Below are 24,537 nucleotides of genomic sequence, written 5' to 3'. Positions count from 1 at the left end.
GTCAAATAAGTCAATCAGAGAAAGACATGTATCATATGACCTCACTGATATGAGGAATTCTTAAACTCAGGAAACAAACTGAGTGTTGCTGGAGTGGTGGGGGGTGGGAGGGATGGGGTGGCTGGGTGATAGACATTGGGGAGGGTATGTGCTATGGTGAGCGCTGTGAATTGTACAAGACTGTTGAATCACAGATCTGTACTTCTGAAAACAAATAGTGCAATATATGTTAAGAAAAAAAAAGAAGTTAGCAGGAGGGGAAGAATGAGGGGGAGTAAGTCGGAGGGGGAGACGAACATGAGAGACGATGGACTCTGAAAAACAAACTGAGGGTTCTAGAGGGGAGGGGGGTGGGGGGATGGGTTAGCCTGGTGATGGGTATTAAAGAGGGCACGTTCTGCATGGAGCACTGGGGTGTTTTGCACAAACAATGAATCATGGAACACTACATCAAAAACTAATGATGTAATGTATGGTGATTAACATAACAATAAAAATTTTTAAAAAAGGTCGAGTTCAGGGGTAAGATTGAATATATAAAGAAGTAGCACAGTATTTGTTTATTTATTGTATTTTCTTTCCTGCCAGATAATATGCATTCAGGGCCCATGCCTTTCTTTTTGCTGTTTTACTCCCGCCACGTACAGAGTAAAAGTAGATAGAAGGTACTTCATAAATATTTCTTGAATGGTTGAATTTATTAGATTTTTCTCAAAACTAGTGAGCAAAATGTACAATTTAATTATCTGTCAATTGAACAATACCAAATGCCTCATATGATAGTCTAGGCAGTGGAGCTAAAATATACGATGAGGCACTTCGTTGTTATTTAGCAAGGAATTTAAGACATTCTCATATGACATTAAATCATAAAATGCCATAGAAAACATTCATATGTTTAAATGCCCAGAGAATTAAACAGGCTGCAAAATCTACAGGTGATCAGAAAAGGAAAAGGTAAAGGTAGGTTTGGAATAATTCAGAAGACTTGTGGAAGAAGTTGCCATCTGGGGCAGGCTTGAGATGGGGCAGACAAGCAAAGCCAAGGAGGAGGGATGAGTCTGGCAGGTTTTCAGATGATTCTGATGAAGGCAGAGGAGTGAGAAATTAGTAGAAGTCACTGGAAAAGTTAACTTGAACCAAGTGTGGTAAGTCCTAAATTCTGGAGTTAGAATTATAAGTAGTATGTCTTTTGCAAAGAGGAGCCATTAAGAGGTCTTAAGCAAAGGAGTGGTGTGGCACCGGGAATATTTTCTGAAGGTAAATTTGGCAGCATCATGGGAACTGACTGAATGTGTAGAAACTGGAGCCAGAAAGACAAGTTAGAAGACTGACACAATCTTGAGCCAGAAAAACATGGTGGTGATAGAAGTAAGAGAAAAAGGTAACAGATAACATTCAGAAGGAAGACTCAATATAACATAATGTAGAATTAATCTAGAGAAAGGTGAGTGAAGAGGACTTAAACTGCAGTGATACACAGACAGAAGGTTCAGAAGGGTGGAGACAGATGAAAGATCATTGAGTTTCATCCAAAGAACATGATTAACAATGACATCAGTAAAATAAAAGTCCCAGTGAGTATTTATCCTCTGATAACTTAAACCCGATATTTTCAAAAGTTATTATGAATCTGGAAGAATATATATGTCTTCATCTTGAGAGACTTCAGAAGTACTAGGCTTCTGGAAGTTATAATATTGGGATGGCATCTCATTTCCATAGATATGCTCCTCGAAACTGGTCTGCTGAGTGTTCTCATATAGTTCTTTATCAGTTTCTTCTTTAGGTTTGGGAGCACCACTTTCCACATTTTCATAGCTGCCATGTGTGTTAGTCCCTCTCCCAGAAGATCTGCAGTCTTGGTTCTGAACTGAGATTTTATTCCTTGAGCTGATAGCGAGGAGACATGAGAGTGTCTTAATATAATCTTTTCTCCTGCTGCTTCTCCTTTGCAAGACCCTTGGCAAGGTAAACTGCACTGGATTACCATGTTTCCAACACCAAACACACCCAATTCCACAGATCAACAAGAGGAAAAGAAGGGAAATTCCTATTGAAGTGGCCACTGATGTATTTCCACAGCTTTTCAACATTCCTCACAAGCACTGTTGTTTTGTGATATGGGGGAGCCCTTAATGAATTCACAGGTGCAGACAAACATAATTCCTTTTAGGGTTTTGTTAAAAAGTAATCCTGGAAACTCTTTTAGGCATTTCTCTTTCAGATGTTGAAGAACAACATTTGGCAAAGTCCTGATACAATTAGAGGAGAGATTGAATAAACTTAGCCTTGAACTATCCTTCTCATTGTATGTGATGCTTTTTATATTACAATCCTTAATGTATAATTGCACTGTGTTGGGGGGATTTTAATTGACTTCACTTCGCTTTCTATCAATGAATCACAAGATGAAGCAAAAATGAGTGGAAGATAATGGCAGAGGAGACAACTCAAGAAAGAGAAGGTTGAAGGATCTGCCATCCAGACACCTCCTGTAAATTAAAAAACAAATTAATTGCATATTTATTACATAGCATAATAGAAAAATCTGTCAATATCTACCAATATATTAAGCACCATCATTTAGTGAGTTCCTGCCTCAAAAGAGAATACAGTACTAGCTGTTGCAAGAAGAGAAAAAGAGAAGAACTTTTACCTGCTCAAGCCTGAGTGGTTTTATCAATTAGATTTCAACAAGGATTTTGAAAATAAGGCTAATAATCTTAAAGTGAAAGACAATGTTTTGAATGCAACAAGAGGAAAGGACAAGAGTACACCTGTGCAATAATTTCCATTATTTATCACCTCCTCTGTGAGGCCTTTTCCTTAATCATTCCTTCCTCTGTATTCCCCTATTAATGAGTCCATTCTCTATTATAGCATGACAGCCTAAGTTATAGGGAATTGTCTGTCCTCCTACCTGGTTAAATGGTGGGCAGCGATCAGGTCTTTTCATGTGTATATTCCTAGAGAATAGCACAGTACCTAGTGCAGAAAAGAAATTCAATTGATATTTACTAAATAAGGGAATCAAGAAACAAATGACTCCAAATCTCAGCATCTAATTGCTTAAGTCATTTAAAAACTTAAGATATGTCTTCTTTTTTTTAATTTTTTTATTATGTTAATCACCATACATTACATCATTAGTTTTTGATGTAGTGTTCCATGATTCATTGTTTGTGCATAACACCCAGTGCTCCACGCAGAATGTGCCCTCTTTAATACCCATCACCAGGCTAACTAATCCCCCCACCCCCCTCCCCTCTAGAACCCTCAGTTTGTTCTTCAGAGTCCATCGTCTCTCATGGTTCGTCTCCCCCTCCGACTTACTCCCCTTCATTCTTCCCCTCCTGCTATCTTCTTCTTTTTCTTTTTTCTTAACATTTGTTGCATTATTTGTTTCAGAAGTACAGATCTGTGATTCAACAGTCTTGCACAATTCACAGCGCTCACCATAACACATACCCTCCCCAATGTCTATCACCCACCCACCCCATCCCTCCCACCCCCCACCACTCCAGCAACACTCCTGAGATTAAGAATTCCTCATATCAGTGAGGTCCTATGAAACATGTCTTACTCTGATTGACTTATTTCGCTCAGCATAACACCTTCCAGTTCCATCCACGTTGTTGCAAATGGCAAGATCTCATTCCTTTTGATGGCTGCATAATATTCCATCGTGTATATATACCATGTCTTCTTTATCCATTCATATGTCAATGGACATCGTGGCTCTTTCACCAGTTTGGCTATTGTGGACATTGCTGCTATAAACATGGGGGTGCACGTACCTCTTCGGATCCCTACATTTGTATCTTTGTGGTAAATACCCAGTAGTGCAATTGCTGGATCGTATGGTAGCTCTATTTTCAACTGTTTGAGGAACCTCCATACTGTTTTCCAGAGTGGTTGTACCAGCTTGCATTCACACCAACAGTATAGGAGGGTTCCCCTTTCTCCGCATCCCCGCCAACATCTGTTGTTTCCTGACTTGTTAATTTTAGCCATTCTGACTGGTATGAGGTGGTATCTCATTGAGGTTTTGATTTGGATTTTCCTGATGCCGAGCAATGTTGAGCACTTTTTCATGTGTCTGTTGGCCATTTGGAAGTCTTCTTTGGAAAAATGTCTGTTCATGTCTTCTGCCCATTTTTTTAAATTTTTTATTGTTATGTTAATCACCATATATTACATAATTTGTTTTGGTGTAGTGTTCCATGATTCATTGTTTGTTCATAACACCCAGTGCTCCATGCAGAATGTGCCCTCCTCAATACCCATCACCAGGCTAACCCATCCCCCCACCCTCCTCCCCTCCAGAAACCTCAGTTTGTTTTTCAGAGTCCATCATCTCTCCTGGTTCGTCTCCCCCTCTGACTTACTCCCCTTCATTCTTCCTCTCCTGCTATCTTCTTCTTTTTCTTTTTCTTAAAATATGTTGCGTTATTTGTTTCAGAAGTACAGATCTGTGATTCAACAGTTTTACACAATTCACAGCACTCACCGTAGCACATATCTTCCCCAATGTCCATCACCCAGCCACCCCATCCCTCCCACCCCCGACCACTCCAGCAACCCTCAGTTTGTTCCCGAGATTAAGGATTCCTCATATCAGTGAGGTCATATGACACATGTCTTTCTCTGATTGACTTATTTCACTCAGCATAACACCCTCCAGTTCCATCCACGTCGTTGCAAATGGCAAGACCTCATTCCTTTTGATGGCTGCATAATATTCCATTGTGTATATATACCACCTCTTCTTTATCCATTCATCTGTCGATGGACATCTTGGCTCTTTCCACAGTTTGGCTATTGTGGACCTTGCTGCTATAAACATTGGGGTGCACGTACCTCTTCGGGTCCCTACATTTGTATCTTTGGGGTAAATACCCAGTAGTGCAATTGCTGGATCGAATGGTAGCTCTAATTTCAACTGTTTGAGGAACCTCCATACTGTTTTCCAGAGGGGTTGCACCAGCTTGCATTCCCACCAACAGTGTAGGAGGGTTCCCCTTTCTACACATCCCCGCCAACATCTGTCGTTCCCTGACTTGTTAATTTTAGCCATTCTGACGGGTGTGAGGTGGTATCTCATTGAGGTTTTGATTTGGATTTCCCTGATGCCGAGCGATGTTGAGCACTTTTTCATGTGCCTGTTGGCCATTTGGATGTCTTCTTTGGAAAAATGTCTGTTCATGTCTTCTGCCCATTTTTTGATTGGATGATTTGTTCTTTGGGTGTTGAGTTTGATAAGTTCTTTATAGATTTTGGATACTAGCCCTTTATCTGATATGTCATTTGCAAATATTTTCTCCCATTCTGTCAGTTGTCTTTTGGTTTTGTGGACTGTTTCTTTTGCTGTGCAAAAGCTTTTTATCTTGATGAAATCCCAATAGCTCATTTTTGCCCTGGCTTCCCTTGCCTTTGGCGATGTTTCTAGGAAGAAGTTGCTGTGGCTGAGGTCGAAGAGGTTGCTGCCTGTGTTCTCCTTCAGGATTTTGATGGACTCCTGTCTCACGTTTAGGTCTTTCAACCATTTGGAGTCTATTTGTGTGTGTAGTGTAAGGAAGTGGTCCAGTTTCATTCTTCTGCATGTGGCTGTCCAATTTTCCCACCCCCATTTGTTGAAGAGACTGTCTTTTTTCCATTGGACATTCTTTCCTGCTTTGTCAAAGATGAGTTGACCATAGAGTTGAGGGTCCATTTCTGGGTTCTCGATTCTGTCCCATTGATCTATGTGTCTGTTTTTGTGCCAGTACCATACTGTCTTGATGATGACAGCTTTGTAATAGTGCTGGAAGTCCGGAATTGTGATGCCACCAGCTTTGCTTTTCTTTTTCAAGATTCCTCTGGCTATTCGGGGTCTCTTCTGGTTCCATACAAATTTTAGGATTATTTGTTCCATTTCTTTGAAAAAAGTGGATGGTATTTTGGTGGGGATTACCTTGAATGTGTAGATTGCTCTAGGTAGCATTGACATCTTCACCATGTTTCTTCTTCCAATCCATGAGCATGGAACGTTTTTCCATTTCTTTGTGTCTTCTTCAATTTCTTTCATGAGTATTTTATAGTTTTCTGAGTACAGATCCTTTGCCTCTTTGGGTAAATTTATTCCTAGGTATCTTATGGTTTTGGGTGCAATTGTAAATGGGATCGACTCCTTGATTTGTCTCTCTTCTGTCTTGTTGGTGGTGTATAGGAATGCCACTGATTTCTGTGCATTGATTTTATATCCTGCTACTTTCCTGAATTCCTGTATGAGTTCTAGCAGTTTTGGGGTGGAGTCTTTTGGGTGTTCCACATACAGTATCATATCATCTGCAAAGAGTGAGAGTTTGACTTTCTCTTTGCCAATTCGGATGCCTTTGATTTCTTTTTGTTGTCTGATTGCTGTGGCTAGGACTTCTAATACTATGTTGAATAGCAGTGGTGATAGTGGACATCCCTGACACATTCCTGACCTTAGGGGAAAAGCCCTCAGTTTTTTCCCATTGAGAATGATATTTGCTGTAGGTTTTTCATAGATGGTTTTTAAGATATTGAGGTATGGGCCCCCTATCCCTATACTCTGAAGAGTTTTGATCAAGAAAGGATGCTGTACTTTGTCAAATGCTTTTTCTGCTATTGAGAGGATCATATGATTCTTCTTCTTTCTTTTGTTAACGTATTGTATCACGTTGATTGATTTGCGGATGTTGAACCAACCTTGCAGCCCAGGGATAAATCCCACTTGGTCATGGTGAATAATCCTTTTAATGTACTGTTGGATCCTATTGGGTAGTATTTTCATGAGAATTTTTGCATCCATGTTCATCAACGATATTGGTCTGTAATTCTCCATTTTGATGGGGTCTTTGTCTGGTTTGGGGATCATAGTAATTGTGGCCTCATAAAATGAGTTTGGAAGTTTTCCTTCTATTTCTATTTTTTGGAACAGTTTCAGGAGAATAGGTATTAATTCTTCTTTAAATGTCTGGTAGAATTCCCCTGGGAGCCATCTGGCCCTGGGCTTTTGTTTGTTGGGAGATTTTTGATGACTGCTTCAATTTCCTTAGTGGTTATAGGTCTGTTCAGGTTTTCTATTTCTTCCTGGTTCAATTTTGGTAGTTGATACATCTCTAGGAATGCACCCATTTCTTCCAGGTTATCTAATTTGCTGGCATAAAGTTGCTCATAATATGTTTTTTTTTTTTAAAGATTTTATTTATTTATTTGAGAGAGACTGAGAGATAGAGAGCACGAGAGGGAAGAGGGTCAGAGGGAGAAGCAGACTCCCTGCTGAGCAGGGAGCCCGATGTGGGACTCGATCCCGGGACTCCAGGATCATGACCTGAGCCGAAGGCAGTCGCTTAACCAACTGAGCCACCCAGGCGCCCAGCTCATAATATGTTCTTATAATTGTTTGTATTTCGTTGGTGTTGGTTGTGATCTCTCCTCTTTCATTCATGATTTTGTTGATTTGGGTCATTTCTCTTTTCTTTTTGATCAGTCTGGCCAGGGGTTTATCAATCTTGTTAACTCTTTCAAAGAACCAGCTCCTAGTTTCGTTGATCTGTTCTACTGTTCTTTGGTTTCTAGTTCATTGATTTCTGCTCTTATCTTTATTATTTCTCTTCTCCTGCTCGGTTTAGGCTTTATTTGTTGTTCTTTCTCCAGCTCCTTTAGGTGTAGGGTTAGGTTGTGTATTTGAGACCTTTCTTGTTTCTTGAGAAAGGCTTGTATTGCTATATACTTTCCTCTCAGGACTTCCTTTGCTGTATCCCAAAGATTTTGAACAGTTGTGTTTTCATTTTCATTGGTTTCCATGAATTTTTTTAATTCTTCTTTAATTTCTGGGTTGACCCATTCATTCTTCAGTAGGATGCTCTTTAGCCTCCATGTATTTGAGTTCTTTCTGACTTTCCTCTTGTGATTGAGTTCTAGTTTCAAAGCATTGTGGTCTGAAAATATGCAGGGAATAATCTCAATCTTTTGGTACCATTTGAGACCTGATTTGTGACCTAGGATGTGATCAATTCTGGAGAAGGTTCCATGGGCACTAGAGAAGAATGTGTATTCCTTTGCTTTGGGATGGAATGTTCTGAATATATCTGTGAAGTCCATTTGGTCCAGTGTGTCATTTAAAGTCTTTATTTCCTTGTTGATCTTTTGCTTAGATGATCTGTCCATTTCAGTCAGGGGGGTGTTAAAGTCCCCCACTATTATTGTATTGTTGTCAATGTGTTTCTTCGCTTTTGTTATTAATTGCCTTATATAATTGGCTGCTCCCATGTTAGGGGCATAGATATTTACAATTGTTAGATCTTCTTGTTGGATAGACCCTTTACGTAGGATATAGTGTCCTTCCTCATCTCTTATTACAGTCTTTGTTTTAAAATCTAATTTGTCTGACATAAGGATTGCCACCCCAGCTTTCTTTTGGTGTCCATTAGCATGGTAAATGGTTTTCCACCCCCTCACTTTCAATCTGGAGGTGTCTTTGGGTCTAAAATGAGTCTCCTGCAGACAGCATATCGATGGGTCTTGTTTTTTAATCCAATCTGATAGCCTGTGTCTTTTGATTCGGACATTTAGCCCATTTACATTCAGGGTAACTATTGAAAGGTATGAATTTAGTGCCATTTTATTGCCTGTAGGTGACTATTACTGTATATCGTCTGTGTTCCTTTCCGATCTATGCTGCTTTTAGGCTCTCTCTTTGCTTAGAGGACCCCTTTCAATATTTCCTGGAGGGCTGGTTTCATGTTTACAAATTCCTTTAGTTTTTGTTTGTCCTGGAAGCTTTTTATCTCTCCTTCTATTTTCAATGACAGCCTATCTGGATATAGTATTCTTGACTGCATATTTTTCTCGTTTAGTGCTCTGAAGATATCATGCCAGTCCTTTCTGGCCTGCCAGGTCTCTGTGGATAGGTCTGTTGCCAATCTAATGTTTCTACCGTTGTAGGTTACATATCTCTTCTCCCGAGCTGCTTTCAGGATTTTCTCTTTGTCTCTGAGACTCGTAAGTTTTATTATTAGACGTTGGGGTGTTGACCTATTTTTATTGATTTTGAGAGGGGTTCTCTGTGCCTCCTGGATTTTGATGCCTGTTTCCTTCCTCACATTGGGGAAGTTCTCTGCTATTATTTGCTCCAATATACCTTCTGCCCCTCTCTCTCTTTCTTCTTCTTCTGGGATCCCAATTATTCTAATGTTGTTTCGTCTTATTGAATCACTTATCTCTCGAATTCTTCCCTCGTGATCCTGTAGTTGTTTCTCCCTCTTTTTCTCAGCCTCTTTACTTTCCATCATTTGGTCTTCTATTTCACTGATTCTCTCTTCTGCCTCATTTATCCTAGCAGTTAGTGCCCCCATTTTTGATTGAACCTCACTAATAGCCTTTTGATTTTGACTTGGTTAGATTTCAGTTCTTTTATTTCTCCAGAAAGGGTTTCTCTAATAACTTCCAGGCTTTTTTCAAGCCCAGCTAGTATCTTTAAAGTCATGATTCTGAACTCTAGGTCCAACATCGTACTAATGTCCGTATTGAGTAGGTCCCTGGCTGATGGTACTACCTCTTGTTCTTTTTGCTGAGGTGATATTTTCTGTGTTGTCATTTTGTCCAGAGGAGAATAGATGAATGAGAGAACAAAATGCTAACAGGTTAACAATGTCCCCAGGAAATATACTGTATAAAAATCAGAAAAGACCTGAAACCAGGGGAAAAGAAAGGGAAAGAAAGAAAAAAGAAAGAGAAAGAAAAACAAAAAGAAAAAGATAAAAACAAAAACAGAGTAATAGAAAAAAAACCAGAATATGATCAAATATGATCAGGCTAGTGCATAGATTCTTGCCACACACTAGAATTTGGGCGTATTTTGGTCTGTTAGAAAAAAGTGCCTCCTAAAATTTTAAAGGAAGAAAGACTTATCTATGTACAAAATAAGGGTTGATACAATGAAGGGATGGAAGATGAATGTAAAGATGAAAATTATAAAAGATTTTATAAAAAGAATTGTTAAGAAGTTGTTTGAAAAAAGAAAGAAGAAGATTAAAAAAAAGAAAAAAAAGGGAGAGAATGTGATCAGGCAGGAGACTAGAACAAAGCCATCCACTAGTGATTTAGGGTATATTTTGATCTGTTAGAAGAAACTGTATCTTAAGATTTTAAAGAGAGTACAACTTATATATATATATATGCCAAAAATAAGGGTAACTACTATGAAGGGACAAAATATGACTCTAAAAATGAAAAATAAAAAATGTTTTTTTTAAAAAAAGGGATTGATAAGATGTTGGTTGAAAAAGGGAAAAAGAAAAATTAAAAAAAAACAGTTAAAAAATTAACTTTGAAAAACTAATGAATCATTGTAAAAAAAAGCCATGAATTCTATCTGTGGTTTTCCCCTAGCGCTGGAGTTCTCCCATTCTCCTTGATCGGTAAACTTGGTCTTGGCTTGCTGGCTGTTCATGCTGATCTTCTGGGGGAGGGGCCTGTTGCTGTGGTTCCCAAATATCTTTGCCGGAGGCGGAATTGCCCCGCCCTTGTCGGTCTGGGCTAAGCAAGCTGCTCGGGTTTGTTCTTAGGAGCTTTTGTTCCCTGCAAGCTCTCGGTACAGCTTTGGAGGACCAGGGTGAAAATGGTGGCCTCCCAATCTCCACCCAGAGGAGCCGAGAACTCAGGGCCCCGCTCCTCAGTGTGCCCCCAGAGAAAAACAGTCACTCCCGTCTCCCCGGTCTCCGGCCGCACTCCATGCTCACCCAGCCTGTGACCGAGCATTTCTATCTCTGGCACACGACCCCGTGTGGAGTCTCCAAACCCAGCAGATCCCTGAGGTGCGCTCCCGTGCTGCTCCTCCCAGGGGAGGAAGGGGAGTCTCCCTGGATCTGCCGCTTGTTGGGTCCCTGCTGGAGGAGCAGTGGACCGACTGGGCCGTGGATCACAGTTTATGGCAACCCCGAGCTGAGAGCCCGCGCCTCGGCTCGGTCTCTGCAGCCGGCTTCCCCTGCTCCGATACCTGGGAGCTCTGGCGCACTCAGGCAGCCCCGGTCTTTCTGTGACCCCAAGGGTCCTGAGACCCCACTGTCCCACGAGGGTTCCACCCCAAGCTTAACCACTGGAGCGACATCCCTCCGCTGAGCCAACTTCTAAAAGGTCCGATTTTGTGCTCCGCGGCTCTATCACTTGCCAGAAGCGGCCGACGTAGGCCCCTCCCCCACCGTCTATCCTCCCGAATATCGCCTCGGATTCACTTCTCCGCACGTCCTACCTTCCAGTAAGTGGTCACTTCTCTGTTCAGAGAGTTTTTGCTACTCTCCTCTTCGATCTCCTGTTGAGTTCGTAGGTGTCCAGAATGGTTTGATCCCTATTCAGCTGAATTCCTGAGACCAGACGTAATCCAGGTCTCCTACTCCTCCGCCATCTTACTCTGCCCCCTCAAATCTTAAGATATGTCTTCTAAAGGGTATAGATTTTTTGTTTTGTTTTAAGATTTTATTTGAGAGAGAGAGAGAGATAGCAAGAGAGAAAACAAGTGGGAGGGGGAGAGGGAGAAGCGGACTCCCCACTGAGCATGGAGCCTGATGCAAAGCTCATTCCCAGGATCCTAGGATCATGAACTGAGCCAAAGGCAGATGTTTAACCAACTGAGCCACCCAGGCACCCTTAAAGGGTATAGTTTACACTTAAAAGAAGAAAACAGCTCTTTGACCTAACACAAAATATCCAAAACAAACTTTGAAAGGCTTTCTATCTTCTATCACTAGTGTTCTCACACCTTCCAGCAAACAACTTTGCAATTAAGATAATTTCAGGGTGTTTTCCACCAAGGCTTTAAAATGGCAATGGAGAGAAATGAAAAATATTCAACCAGACTGAGCGTTGTATTATGGTTTTATAAACAAAACATTATTACTGTATGTTTTCAGCCTAGACACAGAAATAGTTACATCTAATACCATTTTCACTGTTGTTGCTGTTTCTACTTTTATTGAGATATATAATTGATACACAACATTGTATCAGTTCAAGGTATATAGCATGATTATTTGACAAATGAATACATATGTGAAATACAACATGAATACATGTGAAATGATGGCTACACTAAATTTAGTTGATGACCATCACCTCACATAGGAACAATTTTTTTTCCCACAATAACTTTTAAGCATTACTCTCTTAGCAACCTTCAAATATACTATACAGTGTTGTTAACTATAGTCATCCAATATTGTTTATACTGCTTGTGGGGTGATTATCATCATCTATTGAATGTTACCATTGATAATATTTCGTTAAGATCTTATTTTGGATCAGCTTCTAAAAACTTTTACATGGATGATCTCATTTGATCCTACAGATGCCATATGAATTAGATACTACAGTTATGCCTATTTTGGAGAAGAATAAAGAGAGGATTAAAGAATTTAACTTCTTGTGTAACTAAGAAGTGACTGAATCAAGATTCAAGTAAAATTTGCCCCCAAATACTATTCTTAACCAAAATTCAATAAATGGCTATCAAGAACATCTATTGCTAAATTTTGATAGCTCGATTTGCTCTGAGCTTCTTGAGGGATGGAGTTCTTATTTATCTTTATATTACCAAAACCAGTGCTAGACACGGAAGAGCTACTTTCTTAAATATCTGTTAATGAATGGAGCAAACAGCATTAGGATAACAGTGGCAACAATTAACAGGGAAAAAATAAACCCACAAAGCTGAGCCCTCTTTCAGTGAGTGTTCACACATGACAGTCAACTTATCTAAATTTGTTCAAGGTTGGAATAGATCACGTGAAAATTTTCATTTTGGCATTTCACACAAAACACCAAATTACATATGAAATGCACTTAATGTTTATAAAATTTATTTGATAAAACTGTATGGACAGACATCCCAGATCTAGACATCTATTAATTTCTTTGGAACCTTTGTAGGTTCCCTCCTTTATAAAGACTAGACATGATGCTGTGTCCAAAGGCAAATATCTGGCAAATGACTTTAATCCCCATTAGGACCTCATTTCCTTTCTAAAACAGGTAAGAACTGACTGTAGGTAAGATAATTTATGGTATAAGTGATTACTCATTTAAGTAAAACTTTGGTAGCATATTTGAACTGAATTTCAAATATAGATTAAAATTAATCACCTTTTTAAAATTCTAGGCTTGCAACAAAAGTGGGGAAGGCTGACTATTGCTGAGGATTAGGTAACAAATTGCCCTCTCAATTTCCAAGATGAGAATTTATCTTTACCATCTATATTGTTCTATGTAGACAATCCAGAACATTCCAAGTAGTAAAACTGTCAAAGAAGTGCTTACTGAGATAAATACAAGAAGACTTCTTAGAAGAGAAGAAATGCATCCTTTTCTTTGCTCTAAAACAACTTAATAGGAAAAACTCTGAGAGGCAAAATGGAAAGACCTAGAATGAAAACCATATGTTAAACAAGAGCGCTTCAAAGCTGGCTTAACACCCCAGTAAGTCCCATTTTGCCCAATCTGCAAGAAGGCTGTTCCTGTTCTTGGAAAACAGTTCCAATACAGTCCTTAACAATTATTCATTTGTCTTAAAATCACAAATGATTGATAGACTGCTGGAATCTTCAAAGGCAGAATACTGCCCTTCTGTTTGAAAACAAGACAATAGCAAAGCCTAATCTTAATGTGTAAGCATATATACTGGTAAAGACAGATTAACATCACCCTCAGTTTGTAAACTGATTTTTCCCCCTATTGCCACCAATGGCCACCTAAAAACTACGTCTGATAACATAAAAAGTCATTATTTAAAATGAACTTGTTCCTTACAGTTTTTCATTAGCCACACACCTTAAATCAGGTTCTCACTTACCTTGACACTGTTGAGCCAAACTCTCCTCTATTCTTTTGGTTAAACCTGCTTTAGTGTTCCTCTTTTTAGTGTTCCTCTTCTTTACCCTCTCCTTTCAGATTATTTCATACTTGCAAAGTTTCCTGGTTGTAGAGGAAGTTCTTATCAGATGTACCAGAATTAAGATAAATGGCATGAGTTTTTGAAAAAGGAAGCCCAGCCCTTCATTCTTACCAATAATTCTCCAACTATATCAGAAAATGATGCATGGAGCCCAGATGCTTTTTTATTCACATAATATTTGCAGTCCTCACTTCAGAATCAATAAAAGTCATTTCACTTGCACTTAAAATTTTTTAAGAAGATTCTGAAATGTAGTTACGTTGAGGTCTTGTTTATTTGTTTGCTCGTAGGATTGCTAAAACAGTGTTCATTTCAAATACTATGTCTCAGTGCCCAGGTTACGTTTCCACTTGTCAAACCAGTGTCCCAATTTTGGTTCAGAAAATGTTAATATTCCTTTAAGTTGATAAGACAGTAATCTCCCAAAGTATATTCAACTTGACTTGTGACATTTCTGTGATCTTCTGGTAGGTAGAAAGAAAAACTGTTTCACTTTGTTTAATAACAGAAGCCAACATATTCTGGGCACTCACTAGGTCTTCTAACTGCTTTGTGTACTACTCGGTAAATCCTGACACAACCTGTGGGAGAGGGCTGCGATTCATCCTGTGTCACAGGGGAGGAACTGGAAGCAGAGGGGTAAAAAATCCCCTGCCCAGTGTGGCCTGGCAGTGTGCCTCTAAGGACCTGTGTGCTAAACCACTGCACTTGTCTGTCTCACTTGAGTGAATAAGAAGTTTCCAACATAGAACCCTTGTTTAACAGCATTTCTCAGAGACCAACTCCACGGATTAAAAAAAAAAAGTAGAAAATGCTGAATTAAAAAGATGAGATCATAAAGCAATGGGAAGTTTGCCTTTTAAATTGTATTGGAACTTTTTCAACCCTAGGGGATTTTCTTTGAATCAAGTGATTTAAAAGAAGAAGTTTTCATTACTGAAACACCAACCAGACATTAGAAGAACAAGGCTGTCAATACAGGTTGGGCATGGACATTCTGCCAGGTATTGTGCTAAGCAGTGGGGATGCAATAATGAACAAACTCCCTTGTAGCACTTAAAGCCTCCTGAAAGAGGCTGCTGTACACACAGATCATTTCAGATCAAGGAGGTAAGGGCTAAGAAAGACATAGTTATATACAGATGACAGTGGGAATAAGGAAAAGAGGCATCCAGTTCAGAATGATCAGGAAAGGCAAGACTTGAGCTAAGCCTCATGGAATAAAAAGGAGTTAATCAAAGCAGAATAGAAAGGTTCCAGGCAAAAACCTGAGAGTGAAGGAGCTTATGAAGTGCTGTGAGGAATGAACCATGAAAGATAGTACAGTACTGGTGTTCCATTTTAAGCTGCAAAATCTGCCCCCTTGGAGTATGAGTCATGCCTAAAGAGAGGTACATTGTTATGGTTCATTGGGCAACTTAGAAAAGTTAGACTATGGAATGCTGCATAATTTAGCATTCCTATAGTAAACAGACTCACCATTCATCTTAAACTGTGGATACAATTTCACAAGTCAGATAACTGATAAATTATTTCAACAGAGTTTTTGTTCAGTTGAGGAGAGTACTGTAAACTAGGATTAATAAAAGACACTGAATTAGTCATTGTTGGATTCTGCCAACTTCTTCACTAAATGTGGAGAGGTATAATATATCACTAATTTTAAGTAACTGGCTATTTTGAAACGGTGCCCCGTAGCCAGGCTGAATGTGAGAATTGCTGGATAGCAGACACTCTCTCCCACGTACAGGGCGGTGAAGACCACCATGACCATTTCAAACCTAGCAGTGGGAGGGGACAGGGTGGTAGGTTAGCTTGAAGAGGAAAGCATTACTCTAAATCCTTTGTATTGAGGATATAGTCCAAGATGGTGGAGGAGTAGGAGGCTTTAGTTTTGTCTTGTCCCAGGAATTCAGCTAGATAGCTATCAAATCACTCTAAACACCAGTGAACTCAACCAGAGATCAAAGAAAAGAATAGCTGCAACTCTACAAATAGAAAAGTGACTACTTTCTGCAAGGTAGGACGTACAGAGAAGTAAATCTGAGGCAATATTTGGAAATATAGACTGCAGGGGGAGGAGCCTCCATAAGCCAGCTGTGGGAAAGTACTATAGCAGCAGAGCACAAAATCAGAACTTTTAGAAGTCTGCTCCGGTGAGGGACGTCCCTGCCTGAAAGGTTCTCAGGTGGAAAAGAGGGGTGGAATCCTAGGTGGGATGGTGTGGTCTCAGGATTCACAGGGTCACAGGAAGACTGGGTGCCTGAGTGCGGCAAAGTTCCCAGGCATAAGAGCATGGAAGCTGGCTGCAATCAGCCAGCCCAGGAGTGGGCTCTCAGCTCAGGGTTACCATATACCATGAATCACAGCACAGTTGGGTGACTGCTCTCTGAGCAGGGACCAGCAAGTGGCAAAACCTTGGCAAGAGCCCCCTTCCTCCCTGGGGAGGAGCGGTGTGGGTGCCTGCCACAGGAGTCAGCAGGGTTTGGAGAAACGCTCAGTCACAGGCTGGGTGAGCACAGAGCGTGGAAGGAGACCAGGCAGACAGGAGTAATTGACTGCTTTTCCCTGAGGGCGCACTGAAGAGTGGGACCCAAGCTTTTGGCTCTGGGGCTGGAGATTGGGAGGCTGCCATTTTCATTCTCATCCTCTAAAGCGGCATGGAAAGCCAACAGGGAACAAAAGCCACACAGAGCAATTTGGAGCAGATTACTTAGCCTGGCACCCTGGCAAGGGCAGTGCAAGTCTCTTCTGGGCAAAGACACCTGAGAATCAATGCAACAGGCCCCTCTGCAGATCAGCAAGAACATCTGGCTAACACCAAGTTTATCGATCATAGAGAACTGCAAAACTCCAGTGCTAGAGGAATACGGCACATGGAATTCATGTTTTTTCCCATGATTCTTTAGTCTTTCAATTTTAATTTTTTTCTCTTTCCTTTTTCAACCAATTTATTATTTTATCAACTCTTTTAATCTTTTTTAATTTTCATTTTAACAGTTACATTCTACCCTTTCATTGTATTTAATTTTATTTTTGTACATATATAAGTTTTTCTTTTCTTTCTTTTTTTTTTTACAACTTTGGGATCTAGTTTTCTAACAAACAGACCAAACTACACACAGGATCCAGCGTATTCCTCTGTTCTGTTTACCTGCCTGATTATATATATATATATTTTTTATTTTTAAAATTTGGTTTGTTTCAGGTCTCTTCTGATTTGTTTACTGTATATTTCTCTGGGGTCACTGTTGCCATTTTAGTATTTTGTTCTCTTGTTCATCTATTCTCTGGACAGAACAACAAGATGGAAAAACTCACCTCACAAAAGAGAACAAGAGGCAGTACTGACTGTCAGGGACCTAATCAGTATGTATATAAGTAAGATATCAGAACTAGAGTTCAGAATAATGATTATAAAGATACTAGATGGGCTTTAAAAAAAAGCATAGAAGACACTAGAAGATCCCTTTCTGGAGAAATAAAAGAACTTAAATATAATCAGGTTGAAATCAAAAAGGCTACTGATGAGATGCAATAAAAAAGGGAGGCTCTAACTGCTAGGATAAATGAGGCAGAAGAGAGAATTAGTGATACAGAAGACCAAATGATGGAGGATAAAGAAGCTGAGAAAAAGAGAGATAAACAACTACCGGATCATGAGGGAAGAATTCGAGAGATAAGAGATACCATAAAGCGAAACAATATTAGAATAATTGGGATCCCAGAAGAAGAGGAAAGAAAGAGAGGGGGGCAGAAGGTGGTGTATTGGAGCAAATTATACCCTAATCTGCGGAAGGAAACAGGCATTCAAGTCCAGGAGGCACAGATAGCCCCCTCAAAATGAATAAAAATAGGTCGAAACCACAACATATAAGAGTGAAACTTGCAAATCTCAGAGACAAAGAGAAAATCCGCAAAGGAGCTCGGGACAAGAGGTCCATAACCTACAAGGGTAGAAACATTAGACTGGCAGCCAACCTATCCACAGAGACCTGGCAGGCCAGAAAAGACTGGCATGATATATTCAGGGTGCTAAATGAGAAAAATATGCGGCTAAGAATACCAATCCAGCTAAGATGTCATTCAAAACAGGAGAGATAAAAAGCTTCCAGGACAACCAGAAACTAAAAGAATTTGTGATCGCTAAACCAGCCTGGCAAGAAATATATTTTTTAGGAGATTTTACTTATTTATTTGATAGAGAGACACACAGTGAGAGAGGGAACATAAGCAGGGGGAGAAGGAGAGGGAGAAGCAGGCTTCCCACTGAGCAGGGAGCCCAATGCGGGGTCAGGTTATGATCCCAGAACCCTGGGATCATAACCTGAGCCAAAGGCAGACACTTAATGACTGAGCCACCCAGGTGCACCCAGCAAGAAATATTAAAAGAGATCCTTTAAGCGAAGAGAGAGCACAAAAGTAACATAGACCAGAAGGAATAGAAACAATTTACAGAAATAGTGACGTTACAGGTAATAAAATGGCACTAAATTCATATCTTTCAGTAGTTACTCTGAAGGTAAATGGGCTAAATGTCCCAATCAAAAGACAAAGGGTATCAGATTGGATAAAAAAGCAAGACCGATTGATATGCTGTCTGCAAGACTCATTTTAGACCCAAAGATACCTCCAGATTGAAAGTGAGGGGAAGTGAGGGGGTGGAAAACTATTTGTCATGCTAATGGACATCAAAAGAAAACTGGGTAGCAATCCTTATAACAGACAAATTAGATTTTAAACCAAAGACTGTAGTAAGAGATGAGGAAGGACACTATATCATACTTAAAGGTCTATCCAACAAGAAGATCTAACAGTTGTAAATATTTATGAGCATTCCACCCTAAAGCAACAGAATACACATTCTTCTCAAGTGCACATGGAATATTTTCAAGAATAGATCACATCCAGGGTCACAAATCAGTCTCAACCAGTACCAAAAGATTGGGATCATTCCCTGCATATTTTGGGGCCACAATGCTGTGAAACTGGAACTCGATCTCAAGAGGAAATTTGGAAAGAACTTAAATACGTGGAGGCTAAAGAGCACCCTACTAAAGAATGAATTGGTAAACCAGGAAATTAAAGAAAAATTTAAAACATTCATGGAAACAAATGAAAATGAAAACACAACTGTTCAAAACCTTTGGGATGCAGCAAAGGTGTTCCTAAGAGGAAAGTATATAGCAATACAAGCCTTTCTCAAGAAACAAGAGAGGTCTCAAATACACAATCCAACCTTACACCTAAAAGAGCTGGAGAGAGAATAGCAAATAAAGCCTAAACCCAGCAGGAGAAGAGAATTAATAAAGATTAGAGGAGAAATCAATGAAAGAGAAACCAAAAGAATAGTAGAACAGATCAATGAAACTAGGAGCTGATTCTTTGAAAGAATCAGTAAGATTGAAAAAACCCTGGACAGACTTATTCCAAAAGAAAAGAGAAAGGACCCAAATAAATAAAATCATAAATGAAAGAAGAGAGATCACAACCAACACCAAAGAAATACAAATAATTATAAGAACATATTATGAACAACCATAGGCCAACAAATTAGGCAATATGGAAGAAACGGATACATTCCTAGAGGTGTATCAACTACCAAAACTGAAACAGGAAAAAAATAGAAAACCTGAACAGATCCATAACCAGCAAGGAAATTGAAACAGTAATCAAAAATCTCCCAACAAACAAGAGTCCAGGGATGGATGGCTTCCCAGGGGAATTCTACCAAACATTTAAAGAAGAAGTAATACCTATTATTCTGAAGCTGTTTAAAAAAAAAAAAAATAGGAGTGGAAGGAAAACTTCCAAAATCTGATGCCAGCATTACGTTTTCCCAAAACCAGACAAAGACCCCACCAAAAAAGAGAATTACAGACCAATATCCCTGATGAACATAGATGCAAAAATTCTCACCAAGATATTAACCAACAGGATCCAACAGTACATTAAAAGGATTATTCACCATGACCAAGTGGGATTTATTCCTGGGCTGCTAGGGTTGTTCAACATCTGCAAATCAATCAATGTGACACAATACATTAATGAAAGAAAGAACAAGAACCATATGATCCTCTCAATAGATGCAGAAAAAGCATTTGACAAAGTACAGCATTCTTTCAACTCCTCCCAGTGTAGGGATAGTGGGAACACACCTCAATATCGTAAAAGCCATCTACGAAAAGCCCACAGTGAATATCATTCTCAATGGGGAAAAACTGAGAGCTTTTCCCCTAAGGTCAGGAACACAACAGGGATGTCCACTATTGCCACTGTTGTTCAACATAGTTCTAGAAGTCCTAGCCTCAGCAATCAGACAACAAAAAGAAATAACAGGCATCCAAATCAGCAGAGAAAAAGTCAAACTCTCACTCTTCGCAGATGACACGATACGCTATGTGGAAAACCCAAAAGACTCCACCCCAAAATTGCTAGAACTCATACAGGAATTCAGCAAAGTGGCAGGATATAAAATCAATGCACAGAAATCAATGAGACAGAAGAAAGAGAAATTAAGGAGACGAACCCATTTACAATTGCACCCAAAACACTAAGATACCTAGGAAAAAACCTAACCAAAGAGGCAAAGGATCTATACTCAGAAAACTATAGAACACCATGAAAGAAATTGAGGAAGACACAAAGAAATGGAAAAACGTTCCATGCTCATGGATTGGAAGAACAAATATTGTTAAAATGTCTATGCTATCTAGAGCAATCTATGCATTCAATGCAATCCCTATCAAAATACCATCAAGTTTTTACACAGAGCTGGAATAAATTATCCTAAAATTTGTATGGAACCAGAAAAGACCCCAAATAGCCAAAGGGATGTTGAAAAAGAAAACCAAAGCTGGGGCATCATAATTCCAGACTTTAAGCTCTATTACAAAGCTGTCATCATCAAGACAGTATGGTACTGGCACAAAAACAGACACATAGATCAATGGAACAAAACAGGAGCCCAGACACGGACCCTCAACTCTATGGTTAATTAGTCTTCAACAAAACAGGAAAGAATATCTAATGGAAAAGAGACAGTCTCTTCAACAAATGGTGGGAAAATTGGACAGCCACATGCCGAAGAATGAAACTGGATCATTTCCTTACACTATACACAAAAATAGACTCTAAGTGAATGAAAGACCTAAATATGAGACAGGCATGCATCAAAATCCTCCAGGAGGACACAGGCAGCAACCTCTGTGACCTCAGCCATAGCAACTTCTTGCTAGACATGTCTCCAAAGGCAAGGGAAGCAAAGGCAAAAATGAATTATTGGGACTTCATCAAGATAAAAAGCTCTTGCACAGCAAAGGAAACAGTGGACAAAACCAAAAGCTGACAGAATGGGAAAAGATATTTGTAAATGTCTTATCAGATAAAGTGCTATAAAGGGCTATAAAGAACTTATCAAACTCAACACCCCAAAACCAAATAATCTAGTCAAGAAATGGGCAGAAGACATGAATAGACATTTCTCCAAAGAAGACATCCCAATGGCCAAAAGACACATGAAAAAACGCTCAACATCACTCGGCATCAGGGAAATACAAATCAAATCCACAATGTGATACCACCTCACACCAGTCAGAATGGCTAAAATTAACAAGTCGGGAAACGACAGATGTTGGTGGGGATGCGGAGAAAGGGGAACCCTCCTACACTGTTGGTGGGAACGCAAGCTGGTGCAGCCACTCTGGAAAACAGTATGGAGGTTCCTCAAAAAGTTGAAAATAGAGCTACCCTACAACCCAGCAATTGCACTACTGGGTACTTACCCCAAAGATACAAATCTAGGGCTCAGAAGTGGCACCTGCACCCCAGCGTTTATAGCAGCAATGTCCACAATAGCCAAACTATAGAAAGAGCCCAGATGTCCACTGACTGATGAATGGATAACAAAGAGGTGTTATATATATATACAATAGAATACTACTCAGCCATCAAAAAGTGAAATCTTGCCATTTGCAAGGACGAGGATAGAACTAGAGAGTAATATGCTAAGTGAAATAAATCAATCAGAGAAAGACAATTATCATATAATCGCACTGATATGTGGATTTTAAGAAACAAAACAGGATCATAGGGGAAGGGAGGGACAAATAAAACAAGATGAAATCAGAGAGGGACAGAAACCATAAGAGACTCTTAACAATAGGAAACAAACTGAGGGTTGCTGGAGGGGAGGGGGTGGAGAATGGGGTAACTGGGTGATGGACATAAAGGAGGGCACGTGATATAATGAGCACTTTTTGCTATATAAGACTGATAAATCACTGAACTCTACCTCTGAAACTAATAATAGACTAATGTTAATTAATTGAATTCAAATAAAAATTAAAAATAAATTACACAAGGCAATGGAAAAAAAAATAAATCCTTTGCATTAGGACCCTGAGTAATCTCCATTGTACACTGATGCTGAACGAGAAATTAGGGGAAGTAGAAAATAGGAACTGCTTTAGATTCGCTCCCCTTACCCGCCCCCCAACTGGGATGCTGTCCTATATAAGTCTATTCCCATGAGGAGTAGGAGGAGGTGAATAAAACAACAAAACAAATACTATGGTGGGTGGGGTGAGGGTCCTGTCTAAAAGGGCCCTGATAACCAGGGTCCCCTTTTTGCCCTCTGCAGGAAATAGACCTCAGATGCCAATTCAGCTTAAGATGACCACTGAACATTCACCCAGAAAGCAAAGGCTGAAGGACACAGGGCATAAGGGGTTAATGGCCTCAAATAAGCCGCATGACGCTCCAGCCATACCAGTTTCTCTGCAACACACTTCCTGTGCTTCCTTATAGATAATGTTCACAAGAGAACAGGATAAAGTTATGCTGTTCTTCTCTTAGGAAACATACCTCTCATCATAATATGTTCCTTTTATTGGTTAATTTACCAGAATTTTAAGACTATCTCCTCTTTGTCTTCAGAGTCTACCCCAATCACTGACATTATGAACTACCTTGGGTCAGTCATTCTACCACAGAGAGTCTCAATTTCCTCATCCGCAAAATGGATTTGAATGGGTCATTGGTTCTTATCTTTAGCCATTCGCTAAAATCTCCTGAGGAGCTTTTAAAAAAATACTGATGCTGGGGTTCCAGGCCACACAAATTAAAGCCAAATATCTGAGGGTATAACTAAAACCTTAGTAGTTTTTAAAAGTTCCTCAGGTATTTAAAAGTCCCCAGCAAGCCAGTATTGAGCACGCAGGCCTTTTCTGAATTAATATCCTAGGACTGCCGAATGATCTTGAGGCACCTGCTGAACTCTTTCATTTTCTTCACTATAAGAATGGAACTTGAGAGCTAATGTTTCAAGAAATGATAAAAAAGTCTCCAAAGTGCTGAAAGTTCATCAGAGGAATACATGGTATTAAAAGCTCCAAAGGAATTTGTACGCTGGCTAAAATAGCAGTAATAGTTCACACTAATTGCACACTCGTGCACGTGTCCCACTGCCCCCCAGGCCCCTTATACAGATTTTCTTTTTTAATTCTCACAACAAGCATTAAGGATGGGTTTTACGAACTAGTTTGGAGGTGAGGAAACAGAGGCATCGAGGGACAAACGACCTGCCCGCCATCATACTGCCTGTGCCAGAGTCTGAATTCAAACTCAGACCGTGAGCTTTGAATCTAGAGCCGGTATTTCCACCTCTGCAGGACTATGGGCTGCTCTCTGACTTTTTTTTAAAAAGACTTTATTTATTTGGCAGAGAGAGAGTGTGCACAAGTAGGCAGAACGGCAGGCAGAGGGAGAGGGAGAAGCAGACTCCCCGCCGAGCAGAGAGCCCAATGTGGGGCTCGATCCCAGGTCCCTGGGATCATGACATGAGCTGAAGACAGACACTTAACTGACTGAGCCACCTAGGCACCCCTCTCTTACTCTTTACTATGTAACCAAATTCCTGAGAAGTCCCAGATAAAAATCTGCTTTATTCCAAAGGGTATACAGTTGAATCCCTACCTATTTCTGAATATTTGACCTAGGCTAGAGGTGGTGGCCTTGGTGGTGGCGGTTGGCAAGTCTGATGACTGGAGGAGAGCTTTGGCTTGGGTTCTAATGAAGTATGAGGGTTCTGAGAAAGTAATGGAGAAGGTATAAGAATGAGAGACTGAGGTACAAGATCAGGAAGCCTGTGACTAAGGATCTTTTTTCTGTACATTTCATAGGACAGTGACATGCTCACGATGGGGCCTGACTGTGGTGATCCTTGCTACTATTATGGAGAATGAGGAAAATGATCTCATTTTTAGCTCTGATGGGACGTGGTGCTATTCCAGATAGAGCCTACCCACTGCTCTGTATATGCAAGGACATGTCTTCATTCCAGTGCTCACCATCTCTTGCCTGAGCAACTTACTGGCCTTCTTCCTCCTAACCTGGTCATTTAACAGTACTACTGTATCTTTAAAGCTGACAGAGTGATACTTCCCAAATATAAATCCCATACCTCAGCCCCCTGTGTGAAATCCTTAAGTGGTTTCCTACAGTCTGAGAGTTAAACCCCAACCCTTACCACAGGTGGTAAGAGGGCTTTTCATGGTCTAGCCCGTGTGCCGCCTTGTCCC

The 24,537-nt window shown here is 40.0% G+C and overlaps 1 protein-coding gene across 1 annotated transcript; it reads right to left on the bottom strand.

Moving 5' to 3' along the window:
• Positions 1-730: 730 nt before the first annotated feature.
• Positions 731-13,920, bottom strand: GAPT (GRB2 binding adaptor protein, transmembrane). The gene is made up of 3 exons (XM_028119100.2): positions 13,856-13,920; positions 2,924-2,988; positions 731-2,495 (listed from the first exon to the last, which is right to left on the bottom strand). Exon 3 carries the CDS (start codon positions 2,094-2,096, stop codon positions 1,626-1,628), a length of 471 nt encoding a protein of 156 aa, XP_027974901.1. The 5' UTR covers positions 2,097-2,495; positions 2,924-2,988; positions 13,856-13,920; the 3' UTR covers positions 731-1,625.
• Positions 13,921-24,537: the final 10,617 nt, after the last annotated feature.

The sequence above is a fragment of the Eumetopias jubatus genome, unplaced genomic scaffold (assembly GCF_037043125.1).
Source record: "Eumetopias jubatus isolate StellerSeaLion01/CBP00866 unplaced genomic scaffold, mEumJub1_p1.0 scaffold_5, whole genome shotgun sequence".
NCBI lineage: Eukaryota > Metazoa > Chordata > Mammalia > Carnivora > Otariidae > Eumetopias > Eumetopias jubatus.
Note: the sequence above shows the minus strand (reverse complement) of the source record. Positions and strands in the feature narration are given on the sequence as shown.